The sequence below is a fragment of the Amyelois transitella genome, chromosome 15 (genome assembly GCF_032362555.1).
Source record: "Amyelois transitella isolate CPQ chromosome 15, ilAmyTran1.1, whole genome shotgun sequence".
NCBI classification, from domain to species: domain Eukaryota; kingdom Metazoa; phylum Arthropoda; class Insecta; order Lepidoptera; family Pyralidae; genus Amyelois; species Amyelois transitella.
Window position 1 is genome coordinate 857,296 of NC_083518.1, and position 19,735 is coordinate 877,030.

At 36.1% G+C, this 19,735-nt stretch overlaps 3 protein-coding genes and 1 non-coding gene across 4 annotated transcripts in view; 1 reads left to right on the forward strand and 3 right to left on the reverse strand.

Moving 5' to 3' along the window:
- LOC132902561 (uncharacterized protein CG43867) overlaps positions 1-16,862 on the reverse strand; it is a 358,449-nt gene extending 341,587 nt beyond the window's left edge. Inside the window, exon 1 of the mRNA XM_060948297.1 lies at positions 16,543-16,862. The gene's annotated coding sequence lies outside the window, so the exon portion shown is untranslated. The remainder of the gene's footprint in view (positions 1-16,542) is intronic.
- Positions 8,982-9,787, forward strand: LOC132902571 (uncharacterized). The gene has a single exon (XM_060948336.1). It carries the CDS (start codon positions 9,004-9,006, stop codon positions 9,613-9,615), a length of 612 nt encoding a protein of 203 aa, XP_060804319.1. The 5' UTR covers positions 8,982-9,003; the 3' UTR covers positions 9,616-9,787.
- A 229-nt stretch (positions 16,863-17,091) lies between the features above and the next one.
- On the reverse strand, positions 17,092-19,718 carry LOC106136483 (uncharacterized). Its single transcript, XM_013337048.2, has 4 exons — positions 19,573-19,718; positions 19,046-19,169; positions 18,745-18,915; positions 17,092-18,406 (listed from the first exon to the last, which is right to left on the reverse strand). Exons 1-4 carry the CDS (start codon positions 19,617-19,619, stop codon positions 17,960-17,962), a joined length of 789 nt encoding a protein of 262 aa, XP_013192502.1. The 5' UTR covers positions 19,620-19,718; the 3' UTR covers positions 17,092-17,959.
- On the reverse strand, positions 17,159-17,230 carry Trnah-gug (transfer RNA histidin (anticodon GUG)). Its single transcript has one exon. It is a non-coding gene; the product is annotated as a tRNA-His (tRNA).
- Positions 19,719-19,735: the final 17 nt, after the last annotated feature.

The window sequence follows — 19,735 nt, forward strand, 5'->3', positions numbered from 1 at the left end:
TTCTTCTTCTAATCATCTTTACTAATATTATAAAGCTCAAGAGTTTGATTGTTTGAACGCGCTAATCTCAGAAACTACTGTTTCGAATTGAAAAAATATGTTTGTGTTGAATAGACCATTTATCGAGGAAGGCTTTATGCTATATAACATCACGCTGCAACTTTTAGGAGCGAAGAGAAATAATGGAAAATGTGAAAAAAAAACCCGGGGAAAATTATTCAATGATGCCCAAAATAACTATTCCACGCGGACGAATTCGCGGGCCCAGCTAGTAATATTACATGTTATTTAAAAGCTTCATTATTAAATAAATTATAACAATACTTACTTAAATTTAAGAAAACTTAAAACGAAACGTTCGCAAAATATGAATGTAAATAAATAAATGTGAAAGTTTTTTTAGTTACGTGTTTGATTGTCCGTCTTTCACGTCAGAACCACTAAACCGATCTCTATCAAATTTTGCATACAAATAGTGTGTATTTTTCAAACGGGCGGACACAATGATTAAATCATCTGCATACGCTACAAAAAAGGGTGTTCCATTAAAAAAGGAATTCACATCAGTCCATCCACATCGACCCTCTTAGCGACCCATCTGCTCCTCCGGGACAAACGGGATTAAGGAGTCTATAAATAAACATACATACATATAATCACGTCTATATCTCTGGCGGAGTAGACTGAGCCAACAGACTTGAAAATACTGATATGCCACGTTTAGCTGTTTGGCTTAATGTATTCCAAAGCATTAGCTTCATGCAAACTTTTTATAGGCGTTCCCCAATAACGAATCAGAAACTAAGATGTGCCGTGTGCCGTGTGGTTCCCGGCACCAATAGAAAAAAGAATAGGACCACTCCATCACTTTCCCATGGATGTCGTAAACGAACCACACGGCATACGGCACATCTTAGTTTCTGATTCGTTATTGGGGGATCTTAATGTATGTATGAAACTTAGATACCAAAAGCATGTGTATCTACAGACACGAGCCGGTTTCTTACAAATGTTCCTTCCACTCGCCCTAAAAATGTCGGTCACTCCCAACACCCTTTCCCGTTTTTGATAAACGAGCCTTCTGATCGCATCTCCGCCTGGACCCCCAATTTCTGATAGCATCTCGTCACAGGACAAATTCGTGTATTACGTAATACTCACGGATGATAACTTCAGTGGAGATGGCTTCAAAAGGTAGTTAGGTAATTCAAGAATAGAATAGATTTATTTTCAAAACTGTATACAAGGTATCACTAATTGACGTCACATCACTTAAATCTAATTATAACTACTATACAAGACCGAATACCTATAATCAAACGAAATATCCCAAAAAAAAAACATGATTTCTTTTGTGTTTTTTTAATTTCGTGTGCGGAATATCCATACATATGTACATATAACGGCGTCTATATCCCTCGGGAGGTAGTCAGAGCCAAAAGTCTTGAAAAGACGGATATGCCACATTCAGCTGTTTGGCTAAATGATAGAATTGAATTCAAAAAGGTATTCAACGTATTTATTTTGGATTTACCAATAAAGATATATTCTTAAGATACCGGCGAGACTAGGCCGAAAGGATTGTCAAAAATAATTACTCTAATTCTTTGCATTGTCCAAAATTCATACAAAGGTATAAAGAGCTTGCATAAAAAATTAAGAAGCACAAAAATTTTCGTGAAAATGTCCGGGAGAGAGGTATATAGGTAGGTATATGATATAATACATAAAACCACGCCTCTTTCCTGAAGAGGTAGACAGAGTCTACATCCTTCCACTTTCCACAATCCCTGCATACATCTTCCGCTTCATTCAGGTTCAGCATACTCTATACGTAAAAAATACATACATATAATCACGTCTATATCCCTTACGGGGTAGACAGAGCCGACAGTCTTAAAAAGACTAATAGACCCACGTTCAGCTGCTTGGCTTAATGATAGAATTGAGATTAGTGACAGGTTGCCTAAAAGAAGAAGTTTATAACCCTATTCCCATAGTCAAAAATATTAAAATACACGAATCCTGAAATCGTTACACTGCATAAAATACACACATGATAAAAAGACACACATGATAAATACCATCGTTACCAATTCGACTCCAACCCCTCATAAACCATTCAAACTTTAAATATGAAAGGAGAAAACGGCGGGTTTTTTTCGGAACACCCATAAATATTGTTAGATAAATATGTATCATTGTCCGCTGTCACCGTAAGGTTCGATATAAACACGTTTCCACTGGATGGAAATTCAAATGGTTTCCAAGTCGGGATGTGGGAAGATAGTTTGTGTCTTGAGAAAATGTTTTTCGTGATTTCAGAATTTCTTTGACATTTTTAAGACCACGAAAATACATACATACATACATATGGTCACGTCTATATCCCTTGCGGGGTAGACAGAGCCAATAGTCTTGAAAAGACGTTGATGTATGAATTGGTGCCGGGAATCGCACGTCGCCTACTAACATTTTTTTCCCAAATTAAAAGGACGTAACCTACAAACACACAAATTTCGCGCAGTCACGTTTTTAATTTAGAATAATTTCGAGTCATTACAAACGTGCTTTTATGCAAGTCACACGTTCTCGTGACGTGCTTAGTTATAGCCTCTGTATGTTATATTAAACGGCGCTACAACTTTGGCGAAAAGTCCACAAATACATACATACATACATATGGTCACGTCTATATCCCTTGTGGGGTAGACAGAGCCAGACAGAGCGTATGTGTAGAAGAAACGGCGCAACAAACTACAGTGCAGCATTTTCAAGATTCTTGCGGTTAACATAACCGCACTTGCTCCAGAGTTTAACTGAAATTCCCATATTTTTCGTCCCCGTGGGAATTTCTTAAACCTAAAATTTAGACAAGGTTACTCCTGAATACTTTGCCTACATCTGTGCTGAACATTGTTAAAATCGGTTTCAATAGTTTACGAGTTTATTCTTAAAAAACAAAAATACAAAGAAGTGTACACAAATATTTTCCCTTTTGTTTGTTTGTTTGTAATATCTTTATTGCATAGAAATTTACACAGTAACAAGAAAATAGTAAGTACATAGTTATAAAATAAACAAATCACTTGCAATGGCGGACTTATCCCATGAAGGTTTCCCTTTTATTATAGAAGCCAAATTAATTAAGCAGTTTAGCTACAAAACGCGGCAAAATGTAGAAAAAGAATCTTTATTTGCGAATGTAACAACGGTAGAAGTGAGATATATCAGGCGTTTTCATGTGAGAAATTTATGTAGGGGGAATAAATCTTAGCGCGGATACACGTTTATCCGTCCTTTCAAAATAAGGGAACCATAGACCAACATAAAGATAGGTAGCACATCGTCATTAATGCTTTGTAGTGCCGTGTGATTTACGGCACCAATAGAGAAAAGGAAGAACGTAAGGCGACTAAGGTACAGGCTTATAAACTTGCGATTCTTCTTTCAGGCGATGGGCTAGCCACCTGTCACTATTTGAATCTCAATTCTAACATTGAGCCAAACAGCTGAACGTGTCCTTTAAGTCTTTTTCTTCAAAAGTTTCTGTTGGCTCTGTCTACCTCGCAAGGGATAAAAACGTGATTATATGTATGAAGCCTAAAAGGAGAATCCCAAGGATATAACCCTATCCCTTAGTCGCTTTTTACGACATCCATGCGGAAGAGATGGTCCTATTCGTTTTTCTATTGGTGCCGGGAACCACACGGCACCAAGAAAAGAATACCTTATTTAAGGCGGTACTGTTCTAAGTAAACCCCTGTGCATCACCTTTTTTCTTCAGACACCTTAACCGCTCGACCGCTGACGCCATAAAAATGCGTCATACATACACTCTACATACCTCTTTCCCGGAGGGGTAGGCAGAGACTACCTCTTTCCACTTGCCACTATCTCTGCATACTAAATGCGTCATCTATTACAACTTACGTCTATAAAAGGGAACATCCCCAGTGCGGATGCTGTATGACTGATGCCCGTTTTCAGCGTCGGGACGGGATATATAATGCGTAAAATTACTGGCCCCAACTAGCTTCATATTTTTCAGATAGCATTTTCAGAATTGGCAATACAATTTTGAACGTATTGTTAGCGTTATCAGCTCAAAAATACAATCCGCTTGGCATGTGGGTTTGGTATGTACACTATTAATTCCCAAAATTTCCGCGAGAACGGTAATTACATACATATAACATTACACGTCTACAACCCTACGGGGTAGTCAAAGCCAACAGTCTTGAAAATACTGAAATGCCACGTTTAACTGTATGGCTTTATGATGGAATTGAGACTAAAATAGTGCTTGTTAGCCCATCGCCTACAAGGGGAATCCCATGTTTATAAACCTATTCCTAAGTCGCCTTTACGACAACCATGAGAAAGATATGGAGTGGTTCTATTCTTAAGTGCCAAAAACCACACGGCGCTTAAACGGAAATTAAACGAGATATTAGTATGAAAGGCAAGATAAATTATACTAAACCCAGTTTAAGGCAAAATTTGGGTTGTTTTGACTAAATGGGCGAATGGGAACCGTGGAGTAGAAGGTCCTACACGAACATACTCGTATCTTGAAATCAGGAAAGTCCTGGCGAAAGTTCAGGTCAAGAATACATAAGAGTTATGAATGTGGATGAAGCGAAAGAAGTATGCAGGGATCGTGGCAAGTATTTTCTGGTGTAATCGCCAGGAGAATTATGGTGGTGAGGTGTCGAATTCTAAAACGAGATTTTTAACATTTGGCAAGCAAGTCGCTATGATATTTGAAACCTCCAGATAAAATCCAGTCCAATGTTTAACATATTGACTTAAAAGAGATAAATACAAAGAGCGTCAGTGGTCGAATCGGTTAGGTGTCTGGTTAAAATGCGCAGGAAGACACAGGTTCGAATCCCACCTAGGCCATGTACAAATTACTATTTTCGAAGTTACATATGTACGTTAGTTTGAATACTAACCGATGCTCTTATTGTGAGGGAAAACGTGAAGAAACCTGCACATTCAGGCAACTGGATGTGTAACCATGATCGATCCAATCGGGTTAGGTTGGGCGGTACAACATGAATCAAAACAGATGACTGAGAAATCTCGACCAAAACGGAGACTTAAACTCTAGAGCAAATTTTTCCATTAAAAACTTCCATAAACAAGGTATTTAAAAACATGACCGGGGCGAGGAAATCCCCGAACTAATGCAGCGTAATGCGACAATTAATATGTATCTATTCGGACACGTCTACCTGCAGAGGGTTTATGACAGGGTCTGAAAGGCAATTCAGGGATTATGTAGAGAGAATTATGATAAGAGCCCTGTTGTGACAATCAATTTGAATGTTTAGCTTTTGGACATAAAACAGAAGCATTTACAGATAATAATGACTGAAGTTAATTATAATTTGAATTTAATTAATAATATTAAATTTGAATCTCAGTTCCGTCATTAAGCCATACAGCATTTGGCTACTCCACAAGTACTAACTATATGTATGTTTAAAACACAGGTCTCAAGTTCGATCCCTGGTCAGGACATGATGGAAAACGAACTTTTTCTGTTTGCAGGTGTTGTTGTATACCTCCCTGAGAAGCACTATGACAATATTATTTCCATTAATTGGTCAATTTTATTTAAACTTATTACTTCTTTTCATTTCCGGCTGCTATTCGCAAATTTGTTTTTTTAGCTGTGATTGAATAGATGAATTAAGAAAAGAAAGTGATTACAATATATAAATGAAATTATTTGAACCCAAAATGACTTTTTCAGTCAGCTCAGACAAATGTCCCGTAAATTTGCAATAAGTCAAAATTAAAATTATTTTAAGATCTAGTTATAAACGAAAAACCATAAAATGCCTCTTCAGCGTTAGAAATTTCATCGCCACCTAAAACTACATTGCTGTAAACTTTTGTAGGATAAAAATATTCTGGCGTTAAATTCCCACGTTTGGGTCGCTGCATTCTGACCACGGAGCAGATTTAATTTACATCTGAGATTCGCATCCGACATTCCTTGCAGCGAAATTTTTCACCATTTTTCTTCAGCAAATTCTTTAGAGGCATTGTCCCTTTTGGGCTTTCGAAATATGAGATTTCAGAAATTCAGAAACAAATTTTTGAATATATCTTTGAGAACAAAGAAGTTTAACGAGACAAAACCTTACTTTCATTTGAATATTCAAAAACGCTCATTCAATATGAAATCAGACCAGCAAAGTTTAATAGCGACCATCATAACTTATACAAAATGGCGTTGAAAGTAAGTGCTCACGAAATTGTGAAACGAGGTAATAACAATTTTATAAGAACAAATAAATGCATCCGCGATGCGGCGGCACATAAAGAACCTTCATAAAATGAAACTGCTTTTAGGGTTAAATTTTTATTTTAAACATAGGAAGGGATTTTGATGGCCCTCCCACGTCGTAGAACGCGTTAGCTTAGATTTAGAGCTGCAATAATATAGCATAGAGAAGAGTACAGTTCCGTAGATGCTCAATAAAGGCACAAAATTTTTAAAATTTTCGTGGCTGTCGTGTTAGTTGTATGCGAAGTTTACATTGACAGGTAGGTATTTTGGTAAACCAATTAAAGTAAGTCGCCACTATCCATTTTGAATTCTCAAATAAAGAAAATTAGGTCCCTGGAAAAAGGTATTGTACAATTACAAGCTTATAAATACTCATAAAACAATGCGTTGTTTTGTACAATGTTCTCAAAACAAATTAATTCTTTCTCACCAGGTTTAATAAAGGCCTGCTTCTAACTACGATGGAAAGGACGATTTTATCTACAAATGTCAATGTAGCGACATTGTGTAGTGTATGTTGACGACATAGTTGTGCGCAGTTATGGAGTCGCACCTTAAGGCAAAGGGATTGGTGATTCAATATGCCATTTCTACGGCAGCATACGGACGGACACATGCATCATCTCTGATTTAGTGGTGACAATTCCATGCCGTGATATAAATTGATGTGGCGCAAATAAATTTTAACGAACTGTCTCTGTTAGTTCGATAGAAACATTATAAGTCAAATATTTATGATTTATGTACGCGTGTTGTGATATCGTTAGGTTATTTGTTGGTATTCCTATATCTAAAAAGACATGCCCTGAGGCGTTCGAAGGGATTTGTAATATGCTTCGAGTTATTTTGGTACATGCCAGTTTTAATAATTTGTTTTTTCTTTAGGTTTTTTATTCGTGATTACTCCATAAAAACTAATCAATGTCTTACTTTTCCGTTACTGATAAAACGTACAGCCGAGGCATTTGGGCGTAGAAAGCTTAAATTTCGTGTGGTTCCCAGCACTTTTGAAAAGGAACCACTCTATCTCTTTCCCACGGATGTTGTAAAAATTGACTACAGGAAAGGCTATAATAAATAAATACCGCAGCGCCACATAGGCCGTACAATCACAATGATGTAAAAGATAACACAGTGACAATTGGATTTAAACCTACAGGACAAAGCCAATTCCTGGCAAAGGCTTAGCTCGGCCTTTGATGTACAGCTTCGAGCGTATGGGATGAACGTAAACGGAGATGTACTGAGCTTTGCTGATCCAGATATGTGCTCAAGCTATTGTCGGCTAATATTTTGAGTGCGTTTGACCTCAATCTTGATTATACGGACTTAGGTGTTATGCGTCAGCTCGAATTAGCCTCTCTTGTGTAATGGGAAGGAATGCGTTATTTTATATATGTACGTACATACATAACGTCTTTGCCTCTCTTTTGTTTTTATATATTTTATATATGTACCTACATAACGTCTTTTTGTTTGTACGTACATGAGAAAAAAGAATAGGACCACTCATCTCTTTCCCATGAATGTCGTAAAATGCAACCTGTCACTATTTAAATCTCAATTCTATCATTAAGCCAAACTGCTGAATGTGTCCTATAAGTCGTTTCAAGACTGTTGGCTCTATCTACCCCCCCCAAGGTAAATAGACGTGATTGTATGTATGTATGTAAAGACTTTATCTCTTACGGGGTAATCAGAACCAATAGTCTCAAAAAACTCGAACGCCACATTCAACTGGGTGGCTTATAAAATGAGATTTAGTTAATGACATGTTTCTAGCCCATCCCCTAAAGGAATAACCTCAAGAAACCTTTCCCTTGACCGACTTTTACAATCAGCACAGGAAGTAAAGTAGGTGGTACATCACACTATTTATGGAATAAATAAAATATTAACATTATGGCCCGTCAGGACTTTCAACATTCGCTTATTTTAAAGATTATTTTAGCCCGTATCCCCTTGACCTACTTAGACGACCTTATCGTGAAGAAAATCCTATTAGTCTACTGAGTTAAAGAGGAATTGTTTGTTTACGAAACTAGATTTAACCTGTGACTTCGTACGCGTAAACTCCATTTCTGTTTCCGTTATAATTATCTAATTCGGAATCAAACAACCACCTAATAACTTATTAGTTTTCGATCATTATTCAAATTGTAATATTTTTTTCTCTCTAATCATATTGTAAAAGTAAAAACAAAAATAATATTTTGATCTATAAATACAATTATGTATAATACAGCAATTATCTGCCATATAATACTGACATTACTCGAGTTGATCTTAACAACGAAACTGTTAGTAATTCACGTACAGTTAGCTTGATAACGGATGCGGAGGCGGGTGAGAATAATTACAAGCCAAATACCGAATCGTAAGAGGATTAAACTAATGTTCTTAGATCAGAAGATATTTTATTCTCTAATTAAGACGTTGCAAATAATAAGACAAAGTATGAAACATTTTTAACAAGGAGGAGGGAATGGACTGGATAAAATATTAGAAAAAAAGAGTTTGTAATAATCATAAACAACAGATTTATGATTATTTGATGATTAAAAACCGATGACAAGGCAACCGTCACCTACTTCTGAAAATCGTTAAATAAATTAATCAAAATTTCTAGTCACAGAAACAAACGTTCGAGAATTCTAAGAAATGTGTTCAATGTAATTGATAGAATAACCACAATGACGACGAAAAAATCTGTTACGAGAACCAGCAGAGATAGTAATGACAAAAATATTGATGCCTTACCCGACATCGCTTTGGCGGCCATTGCCTCGTTCAAGAAACAGAAAGAAGTAGGTGAATTCATGAGTTTTCTCCTCGGAGCTCTTGAGCGCAACGCTGGATGGCTGAATAGTATAATTGACAGGCAGAACAACTTCAAATGCGTCTTCATGACGGGCGCCGGACCTAATCGTTTCCAACTACAAGAAGTCATCTACCCAGCGCAGGATGAGAACGTGAAACTGGAGGTTGAGGCGAAAGAGTCCGAGGATCACGACAAAATCGCCGTAGCAGCTCTTCTGAAAATGCCGAGCGCGGAAATTGATGCAATGATCAAATTTATTAAGACTAGATTAAATGATAACATGGTTTTGAAGGAAGATTTATTGAAGGGTAAGGCCCTTGGTATAAATTTCGCAGTTCTCAGGCCTTTCTCTGAGAAACAATATCGTATCTCGGAGAGAATAGTCATTGATAATAGTGTGAAATGCGCTGTTCCTTTCAAGAAGAGGCGGAGAGAGGAGAAATTGTTCTTAGGGCCGCCGATGAAGACTAAAAAGGTCATGTAGGTAATATAATAACTGGAATCATTGAACACAGAAATATTACATATATAATGGTCAATCGTTACTGTGCACCGCAGTGTCATGGCGCACGTAATGGTGGCAATTTGGAAGGACTGCAAAATGGAAAACTCTCAGTAAATTATACTCATTTTTGCAATGATCGCTTCCGATTACTCGTGATGGATGGAGGCTCATTTGCGGGCAAACAGCACATTTGGCCCGACACGATTATTATTTTTTTGCACTTCAATATTGTACCTGTACTGAATTAATAAAATACCTTGTCATCAATACTGCACGTTTTTGATATTTAATTCCCTGAATATTATAATATACAAAGATAATTTATGTCATCGTATTGACAGCACCCATCATGTCATGTCATCGTATTGAGGGTGATCCTACGAGTACCTCTGCACCATTAGTCCCAGATTCAACCCCGGTCATGTCATGACTTAGATGAAATTGTTATGACAATCAAAGATTTCTTTTTCTAATTTACCACTTTCAGCCACGTTCAACTTGGATTGTGGGACGGTTTTATTTTAAGTTAAATAACCGTTGAGTTAATATAATCATATTTAACAAAAAGTCTTGAACTTACTTGAGGCTAGCTCAATGTGATAATTCAGTCTACAGGGTATGTTTTAGTTGTCATTCTTTTGATGTTTATTTATACACGACCACGGTATGGGAGATTAATCTGACCTCCAGACCTTATTATACATACTTAAACACACATCTGTATCCCTATCAGGATAGACAGAGCCAACAGTCTTGAAAATACTGGACGGCCACGTTGAGCTGTATGGCTTAATGATGGAATTGAGATCCAAATAGTGACAGGTTGCTAGCCCATCGCCTAAAAGAAGAATCCCAAGTTTGTAAGCCTATCCCTTAGTCGCCTTTTACGACATCCATGGGAAACAGGTGGAGTGGTCCTATTCTTTTTTCTATTACTTTTTACTTTAACTATCTTCACGGAAGTGAAACAGATGGCATACACTACATCTTTACTTTGCTACCAGACCAGCATGGAAGCTTACACAAGATTAATATGTGCCTATTCCCTTCGTCGCCTTTAACGACATCCATGGGAAAGAGTTGTTGCCTATTCTAAATGCCGGGGACCACACGGCACAGGGAGTTAGCCGGGTAGCAATTATTGTTTTGACGTTATGTAATGAATGTCGAAGCTTTGCCCAGGAAGCTTCTGTAAACTTTCAATCTGCTTATCGGTAGACATAAATCAATTTGAATCATGGCCCCGGTATAAGTTGGGTTCGGTCCGACATTAGAGTGGATATCACCTTATAGAACGCGTCGTGATCGACGATAAAGTGTGTTAGGATGTCTTGTAAAACTGATCCTAATGTGTAGTTAAATGTTCTCTATTTCGTTAGTTAATTTACGAGATAATAGACTTCCGTCAAATATAATCTACAACTTGAGAAACAAAATACATACGTTTGCTACAATTGCTCCTAATTTCCTTCATACAGCGGAGACGCGTGACTTAAAATTATAGACAATCCCCTCCCTCAATCTTACATATAAAATGGTTGGCACTTACTCAACTCACTTGTATCAGAAAATCAAACAAAAACATAACAAGAGGACTAACTTAATAACTTTAAGAAAATAAACAAAATATATTTTTTTTGTAAAATATAAGATGCATTTTTATAAAGATTTGGGTTTGTAATTATTCTCGTAGTTAAGACAAAGCAACTGAAAAACTTAACATAGCAATATAGATATTATTCGGAACAACGACAGACAAAATATTAGAAGAAACAATAGAATTAGAAGTCCAATTTTGTTAAAAAATAAACAATCATTATCTATTTTAAAAGGTTTTTTTTATACCAGCGGGACTTAGAACTCATTAAATGTAACTTGGTGAAGCGCGCTCTACTGTACATAGAAAGAGCATTCGTCCTCTAAGGAACCGGCCCTTTTTCTAAGTTGGGACAGCATACGGATTAAGGGACTGGCCACTCCGTAATTGGCGTAATAGTTCTATGATTTATTGGCTTTTACGGTTTATGAATACCTTTTTGGGATACTAATCCGTTTTGAGAGATTGTCTTTTTGGAAAATCCTAATAGGTAAGTAATATGAATGAGATTGTAATGTGAGATTACGAGAGATCGTATTGGCCGTTTGTAACTTATACATGATTATATAAAATATCGAATAATACACAAAAAACAAACACGGAACATCATTATTAATTTAATGTCATTCACAAGAAGGCAATTGGATATATTATTGAAATAATTGACGGATATGATAAAAATTGCAAGTTTTAAGCCATTCATTTAGATTAGTTTGAAATAAACTTTGACCTAAAAAAATGTATGTCTTGTAGGATTTTATTAAAAACTTTAACGCACATTGAAGTCTTATATGTTCAATAAATTCAATGTAACAACTCTTATATATGTTCAAAAGAGTAATGTAGGTCATTGACCACAATAACTAACACTATAATAACGGTTTAGTAAACGAATCCACACGTCCCATTGTCTCGACAGATAGAACCGAAGGTGGTCTAACAAAAGATCATGATTGAGGAATAAATTGAAAGTATGCGGACCGCGGTGATGGCTAAGATACACCTACGTGCTGTTAAAAAAATTGGGTATACATTCTTGTATATAGTTCATTTATTCAGATAGGTAAATAATCTTGTCTTAACACTTCTTAGAAATGTATTTTTGAACAAGAAGTCGTATCAATATCGTTGAGTACTTAAATAAAGAAATGGTTAATAACTATCGTTAAGCAGTGTTGCCAACTAAGAGAAAGAAAAAAGGTAAAAATATGTGTTGTCACATGAAATGATAATTATTATCACAAAACAAAAAAAAATCTTTCAATGTTATGTCTACCGCTCTTTTGGCTATGTCACTAAATTTGGGGTTCAGTGCTGAGCGCAAACTGGCGCTTTTTATACGATTGACATTATAATCTAGACTAATATTATAAAGCTGAAGAGTTTGTTTGTTTGAACGCGCTAATCTCAGGAACTACTGGTTCGAATTGAAAAATTCTTTTTGCGTTGAATAGACCATTTATCGAGAAAGGCTTTAGGCTATATAACATCACGCTGCAACTATAACGAGCAAAGAAATAATGGAAAATGTGAAAAAAAAGGGGAATGATACCCAAAATAAGTATTCCAAGCGGAAGAAGTTGCGGGGACAGCTAGTATTACGTTTTTTTTTATTGTACTTTTAAGATGAAAAACCAAATAGACCCAGTTAGTTCTATTACCGTCTATTATCTCAATGGGCTCGCGGTATCCTCTACAAAATGGCTCCAAACTTCCTGATTATGGAATTATTCTCGTAGCGATAGATACCAAAACTGCATCTTATTCTATTAGGTCGGCCATTGGAGCGGAGCGAAGCGGCGGAGCGTGAAGCGAGATAAAAATCCACCAATGGAATTGCATGAAATGCCAGGTGGTTCGCGACAGAGTAACAAGACCATAATATCTGTTGGGGATGACCAAAAAGTGCCGTGTGGTTCCCGGCACCAATGCAAAAAAGAATAGGACCACTCCATCTCTTTCCCATGGATGTTGTAAAAGGCGACTAAGGGATAGGCTTATAAAATTGCGATCCTTTTTTTTAGGCGATGGGCTGGCAACCTGTTATTATTTGGATCTCAATTCCATCATTAAGCCGAGCAGCTGAACGTGGCCATTCAGTCTTTTCGTGACTATTGGCTCTGTCTACCCCGTAAGGGATAAAGACGTGACTATATGTATGTATGTATGATGACTAAAAAGGTTGAGTTTCTAGATAGATAGATAGATAGATAAAACTCTTTATTGCACCATAAGAGTAAAACATACAAAACAACACAAAGTAGATGTAGATGGTACAAAGGCGGACTTATCGCTAAAGCAATCTCTTCCAGTCAACCTTTGGGTGGAAGGAAATCCAACAGGAGATTGGCGTTGGCGCAGAGCAAGATAAATAAATGTTTGAACATAATAAAATATATATCTATAATATAATACATATAAATACATACAAATACGCATAAATACAGATAAATACATAATAATAACATATACTTAGGATAGAGTAGAAAGATAATGAGACCTAACGAGATTTTTGAAACTATTAATAGTCTGGGCTTTCCTGATATCTACAGGGAGAGCATTCCATAGACGGACAGCTTGTACAGTAAAAGAGTGGGAGTAAAAATTGGTATTGGATGTCGGTAGTCTTAGTCGTAGGGTAACCGTGCTACGCAGACTGCGGGTGGCGCCTTGGGCATCGCTATAAAAATTGAAGCGCTCCTTTGAGTTTCTATTATCTACTTATTTCTTTATTTTTAATGCAACATTTTAAATAGGGTTTTTGTTGGTGTCCTCGTTTTGTCAGTGGAAAAATAAAGACCGTATTTTTGCTATCTCTTTATTTTATTTATTCCTGCCGCTATTTAGGGCCATCTCTGGAACAAGGAGAGCTTCGGGTCTACCGGGCAAACGAATCCATAACAATATCCATTCATACCACACTCCATAGGAGTTTAATAAACGCGAAAGTCAATATTTCCGTCTGTTACTAAATTTCGCGTTTATCACTGGAACAGTTTTTAATTTTTTTTTAATATAATTACTTACCCTCAGGTGAGATGGAAGACAAGTGCCTAATCCAATATTGAATAAAAAAAATATCTGAAGTTAGCGATATGCTTTTGGAAAATTCCCACAAAGCTTCAGTTCCGGAAATAAACTAGTTTTCCTTTACATATGTACATGTCACTCATGTTTCAATGTTCCCAGTTGCACCCTCTGCTGCCATTACACCGACCTACAGTCCTTTGTTCCCTATAAAAATCGTAGGAGGTGAAAAAAGAACAAATACGAACAAGTTTTATTATAGTATGTAGGTTAAAATCCGTGTGGTTCCCGGCACCAATACAAAAAAGAATAGGACCACTCCATCTCTTTCCCATGGATGTCGTACAAGGCGACTAAGGGATAGGCTTACAAACTTGGATTTCTTTTGCGATGGGCTAGCAACCTGTCACTTTTTGAATCTCAATTGTATCATTAAGCCAAGTAGCTGAACGTGGCCATTTAGTCTTCTCCAGACTGTTGGCTCTGTCTGCCCCGCAAGGGATATAGACGTGACCATATGTATGTATGTATGTATGTTAAAATCCAGTGCAAGTAATAACTATTTGCTCTCTTCCTAGTCCCTTCCTAAGGAAACAATAAAATACCGTGTAAGTAGGTAGAGTTTACCCTTGCAGGGAAGACAGAGCCAGCAGTCTCGAAGACTGAAAGGCCAAGTTTAAAAGAACTACGAGAGGAATCCCAAGTTTGTAAGTCTATCCTTTAGTCGCCTTTAACAAACATCCATGGGAAAGCGAAGGAGTGTCTATTCTATAGTGCCGGAAACCACAAGGCACCAGAACCAGGTAGAATTTACGAGCATACATATCAAATAAGTATGTACCTACTCGAGTAATTTATTATATTTAGTAACTTCTTAAAGAAGGCAAATTATACACATTCAAACATACAGTTTTGATCAATTCATCTAAGTGGAACAATAAAAACATTTCAGTAAAGATCAACTAGGTTTAATTATATTGTAGCCAATGTATTCAATACATATGTACATTCATAACTAAGACTAAGGGATAGGCTCATAAACTCGGGATTCTTCTTTAGGTGATGGATGGGCTAGCAACCTGTCTTAATTATTTTGAATCTCAATTCCGTCATTAGGCTATACAGCTGAATCTGGGCTGTCAGTCTTTAAAGACTGCTAGCTCTGTCTACCGCGAAAGGGATACAGACGTGATCATATAGATGGATAATTTCATAAAAGATCTGTATTTTGGAATTTTGTGAAGTAAATGACGGATAAATAAGAAAAACCACTACACTTATTTTTGGAAATACCCAACCCTATATACCTAGATATAGATTTTATTGTAGAACTTATAACTTAAAATAATAACGTATGATTAATAAGGATGATAAAATAAGGATTTTATATCATCAATTTCGGAGTCAACAATGTCGTTTAAATATTTAAATCCGTATTCAAACTCAGAAATAAAAACTACTTAGTTAGACCAATAAATAAATCTTGAAATAGAGAATGACCTCATCTTTGCTGGAATTAAATAAGTACCTATACATTTTTTACACGATAAAGGTCAATTAGATATTTGAGAGGTCGTATACCTACATTACAAATGGCTTTTTGTGTTCAGATGAGCATAATTTTGCTAATTGAAGGTAGGTACTTTGATATCGAGCAAGTACCTAGGTAACTCACGGAAATTATCCGCAAACTCACTAACAAGGTAGGTAGTAGGTATTATGTACCTACCTAGATAGGAAGAATATTCTCCATGATACGGCAGCGCTCCAGAATACGGACTCTTGTTATAATGATACTCGTACGTGTGGCCTACTGTAAGTTGGAATGGAAGGTAGGTAGATGATCACCAAACCATTAACTGATTAGGAACCAGTCAACTTTTCCTTACAATACCGCAATGACAATCGCAAAAAGAAATTCATAAACAAATCCGTGAAGTATTGCACGAGGTCAACTGTACCCAGCTGCCATAAAAACAATACTGTCGTTAGCAAAAAATATCGACCTTATTACCATAAGAATAGAAGTGATAAAGACAGCCGCGAAATTTCCGAAAAATTAACATTTTATTAGTATTATAATGTAGGTAGTAATTAAATATTACTTAACATTAATGCGGTTTACGTGTGGAACTCTAAATAGGCAGCTAGCTAAAACTGCAGAAAAATTGGCGGTCTAAAAAACGTATTATACAACGCCGTCATACCATATTATGAAGTAATTCTCAGCAGTGACCTAGTAGGTATAGGTTAGGCTTCTATCCAAACATTACTTGACTTACCGAAAGCAGCATTCCCATACAATTCCGTTACAAGATTCGCTCCAACGGCCAGGCAATGTCGCGGCTCACTCACACATTCACAAATCACCGTAGTAAACGTCATAATCAACGTTTACATCAATAATTTCGCCACATAACAATGTTTTTCACCACCACAAACGATACAGCACACGTAGGAACACTACACCTCCCACATATATCGAGCACAGGCCGTAAAAGGTCCTAGAACCATATAAAAAACGTAATTTTAAGGCTAAGACAGGCTTAATCACCACTCCTTTTCTCTCACGTATTTCTATGATAGCGAACAGCTGCGGTGCGTGATGTTAACCAAAACAAATACTAGTAACGCCATCTATTGGTGTTATGTCCGTAACATTTTTACAAGCATCATGATAGCATGGTGAGACGTCTGCTCTTTGAATACTCGTATATTTATAACTTAGTAAGTTGTTGTTGATTCGGAGGTTGGTCAAGAGATGGCTGTAGTATTTTAAAATTCTTAAAATTCCAATTATTTTATTAACATTACTGCCATACTACAAAAATTTACAAATATAACATTATAAAACAAAAAAAACTGTAGATACTCCTTCCGTCATTAGCGTTTTAACACTGCCGTGACCAGGATTCGAACCTGGGTTACTACGGCCACAACGTAGGGTCCTAACCACTAGACGATCACGGCTATCGGAGGAGGTAAGCGGGCCACGAAATTTACTTACATATACTGCAGTTCTCATAATTTTACCCACTTCTTAAAAATAGTTATAATGTCCACTTCATTTACTAATGTAGTCTCGTCAGAGTTAATTCTTAAGACAGGATTTATTTGCAAAAATATTGAGTTTTGAAATTGACGACTAAATCGACATAGTTAAATTCGGAATGACAGTCTCTCTTTCTGTTTATTGCTATGTTTCTAAAACTTGATTTTCAACCGTCGTCAAAAAAGGAAGTTCTCAATTCGTCGGAATATTTTTGACTGTCAACTTCTTCAACAAATTATACAAAAGTTTCATAAAAACATTCATCACTGTTTTTATTATTACATATTCGGTTTCTAAGATGTAGTAACTCACAATATACTTAAGTACTATCTACATATATTACGGAGCCCACAAAAAATAGTCATTCGAAGCCCAATTTTATTAACATAGGTAGTGATAATGAAAATGAAGGATTTAATTAAATCACACAATTGGTTTTTTGGTACAATTCAAAAATGAACATCAATTTTGTTCATATTTTTTAAGAACAACGTACTTTTTACTTTTACAAAAAAAAAAAACACTTATTCTCAAAATTGTATGTGCTTAATTTCTTATAAATTGTACTTCAAAAAAAAATATAACTTGACAAACAATTTTAAAAGACACATTTATTGTACTATCACATTAATATAACAATGACACAATCATCCACCTTCATTAACACTTCTGTCCATAAATCTCTTTAAACTTGGCGCCAATAATTCCACCACGTTTACCATTCGAGACATGACTGAAAGAAGCTCACTATGCTGTTTGATCCTAGCCATTTCTCTTTCATGAGCGAGCCTATCCCTCTCCCTTTCCAACTCATAAAACTTATCCGCTATTTCGGTCAATTTCTCTATGCTATCCGTACTGCTTCTTCTTGCTCTAGCATTATCACTATCTCTTTCTGCTGCAAAAGATTTCGAAGAGCTGGCGGATGATAGTAAAGAGTCTCTTCGTTGGTCCGTTCTTGGTAGAACGTAGAAGACCTGTTCGGGGAGTGGCTCCGGAAGGTCATGACTGGGTAGGTCTTGATCTCTGCTCAATTCTTCTTTGATTGGGTTCTCGCATGAATTGCATATGTTGTTAATTGATGGGACTGACAACTGTAACATAATGCATGTTATGTTTACATGAAAGACTTTGCTCACAAATATTGGTATTTTAGAGACAATTTGCTAGCCCACAGCCTAAGTGGAATCTCAAGTTTCAATTAAAGTAAAAATAATAATACACTTATATGTCTTTTAAGTCTCAATTCCATCATTGAGCCATACAGCTGAATATAGAGTATATCAGGTCTTTATTTTTTTGCAGGTTAGGCAAAAGTAACTTTCTTGAAAAAGATTGAAACACCATTTTCAACTGAATGACTAAATAATGGAATTGAGATGAGCCTATTATTTAGAAGAAGAATCCCAAGTTGAGAAGCTAAAAAAATTACCTCTAAATTAACAGGACTATGGTCATTTGTTTGTGCTATCCTCTGACTATTCCTTCCAGGTTGATTTCTTATTACCCGAATGATAGTATTTTCATTCTCTGTCAATTTGGGTCCTCCTCTTGTACTTAATTTGTACTTTTTTATCGTATTGTATTTAGTATCGCTCCAAACCTATTAATAAAAAAAAATACTGTTAATGCAATCAATCTCATTCTGCCTGATGGTTAGAAAGATAAGGTTTAATGTGGTACATGCAAACTCATATACTTAATGCCTCTTCTTTGAAATTATTTCAACATACCTTACTCCACTGTCTCAATGATTTCTTTTCCCCAATCCTGTTAAGGATTGCTACCAATTCCAACCACTTCTTCTTTATCCTCTCCCGTTGACGAACATCGCCCGAGCGGCGTAGATCACCATGGCTAAAAAAATTACAAACTTTGCTAAGATACCTTGAAAAAATTATATTTAATTTTCTTTAGCTAATCGTTTTAGGTAATAGTTCTTCTAGTCCAAGTTTCAGGCTTATCTGTGTTCTATTTCAACCACACCAATTATTTATTAGTTTAATAAGATTTTTGTTTAGCTGTAAGGCTGGAAAAAACTAATTAACTATGTGTAGAGATGAATTTTGATGCTTTGGCTAAATATTAACTTTCCATAGTGCGAACAATAAATTCTTTAGTTCCACCAGTCATTAATAGTCAGTTAAAAAATCTTTTTAAGTTTGATAGTCAGTTTTTAGGTAAACACGGTTTTAAACTCAATAGGTAGAAATTGATACGACTAGCAAAATTATACCATTGCAAAAGTGCGTCAACTTACCGCTCCATGAATTTAATCATAACACGTATTTGGTCTTCATTTATCATTCTGTTAATTTAACGGGAAAATTAAACAAAATAAAATACAATAAACGCGAAAGTCCGACGCCAGATTCGGTTTGTTTGTCTTTCTCTTTTTGCCTTAGACACAAATAAAAAATAAA